General features: G+C 45.9%; 1 protein-coding gene across 1 annotated transcript; it reads right to left on the bottom strand.

The window, feature by feature from the left end:
• Positions 1 to 227: 227 nt before the first annotated feature.
• Positions 228 to 1,443, bottom strand: LOC106731486 (olfactory receptor 14A16-like). The gene has a single exon (XM_075912210.1). The coding sequence runs from the start codon at positions 1,176 to 1,178 to the stop codon at positions 228 to 230; it is 951 nt and encodes a 316-aa protein (XP_075768325.1). The 5' UTR covers positions 1,179 to 1,443.
• Between the last annotated feature and the right edge of the window lie 125 nt (positions 1,444 to 1,568).

The raw sequence follows: 1,568 nt of genomic DNA, 5'->3' as shown, positions 1-1,568 counted from the left end.
CAAGAAAAATAGATAGAGTTTAGATAGATTTATGGGCATGCATTGATTCTGATCTTACCTACACAGGTGTCATTCTACATTAATTCAATGTCAGTGGAGTTAGTCTTGTTTTTATACATTCATAAAAAATATTGCAACTAATTTTCTCAAGGAGATAACTTTGTCATAAATCAATTATATTTATAAAGAAATGCAAAATGAAATCATAGTAAAACAGTGAAGACACTTCAATTCTTGATAAATTTACTCCACACAATAAGTTTCTTCAGTGCAGCTTTGATCTCTTTGTTCCTCATGCTGTAGATGACCGGATTCATCATGGGAGGTACTACAGCATAGAGAACACCCACCAAGAGATCCAGAATTGATGTTGAGCTGGAGGCAGGTTTCAGGTACTCAAAAAAGCCAGTGCAAAGTAACAAAGAAACCACGGCGAGGTGGGGGAGGCAGGTGGAGAAGGCTTTGTGCCGGCCCTGCTCAGAGGGGATTCTCATCACTGCTTTGAAGATCTGAACATAAGACACAATGATCAAAACAAAGCAATTCAAAAATAAAAACACACTAAAGGTAAGGAGCCCAAGTTCACTGAGGTCTGAGTCGGAGCAGGCCAGCTTGAGAAGCGGTGGGATTTCACAGAAGAACTGGTCAATGTCTTTGGACTGGCAGAAGGGTAACCGGAAGATGTTCGCAGTGTGCAGGGCAGAGTTGATAATACCAGCAATCCAGGCACTGGTAGCCATTTGGACACAAGCTCCCCTGTTCATCACTTGTTCATAGTGCAGTGGTTGGCAGATGGCGATGTATCGGTCATAAGCCATGACGGTGAGAAGGGCAAGATCAGTTGAAATAAAGACTAAAAAGAGAAAGAATTGGGTGACACAGGCAGGGTAAGAAATTGACCTGGTGTTCAGGAGAGAGTTGGCCATGGATTTGGGGACGGTGACAGAGATGGAGCCGAGGTCTAGGATGGACAGATTGCCCAGGAAGAAGTACATGGGAGTGTGAAGATGGTGGTCGAGGGCTATAGCTGTGATGATAAGAAGGTTCCCCAGAAGGGCTCCCAGGTAAAGCACCAGGAACACCACAAAGTGCAAAATTTGAATCTCTCGAATGTCAGAGAATCCCTGGAGAAGGAACTCAGTCACGAAGGTTTGGTTGGACATTTTCATTCTTAGCATGTTGTGTGGTGGCTGCGAAGGGAAGGGCACAGACGGGCGTTGGGATTAGAGTGATACTCGGAATGACCCTGATTCCCTGCAGCAACTTCTCATGCTGTGGGTGTCCACAATGCACAATTCACAGCACCCAGCTGTTCACTAGGGGCGGTGAGTTACCACACGGATGTCAATTGGCCTTTCTCCCATCCATGGAGCTGCATCCTTTTGCACCATCTGAAGATCGGGCTCAGGAGGGGGCTGGATAAACTTCTGTGTGAAGGATTGAGCAAAACCCAGTCTCATCACTAGCTGAGACAGATCCCCTCTTGCTACAAACAGCAGCCTGTGGAGAAAGTAGAGCCACTGAACAGGGATAGGAAGAGCCCTGCTGATGGACAGTCAGACCCAGCA

The sequence above is a fragment of the Pelodiscus sinensis genome, chromosome 30, assembly GCF_049634645.1.
Source record: "Pelodiscus sinensis isolate JC-2024 chromosome 30, ASM4963464v1, whole genome shotgun sequence".
NCBI classification, from domain to species: Eukaryota; Metazoa; Chordata; order Testudines; family Trionychidae; genus Pelodiscus; species Pelodiscus sinensis.
Note: the sequence above shows the minus strand (reverse complement) of the source record. Positions and strands in the feature narration are given on the sequence as shown.

Coding starts and splice junctions, on each gene's coding strand:
- LOC106731486 (XM_075912210.1), bottom strand. CDS start 1,178: ATGCTAAGAATGAAAATGTCCAACCAAACCTTCGTGACTGAGTTCCTT.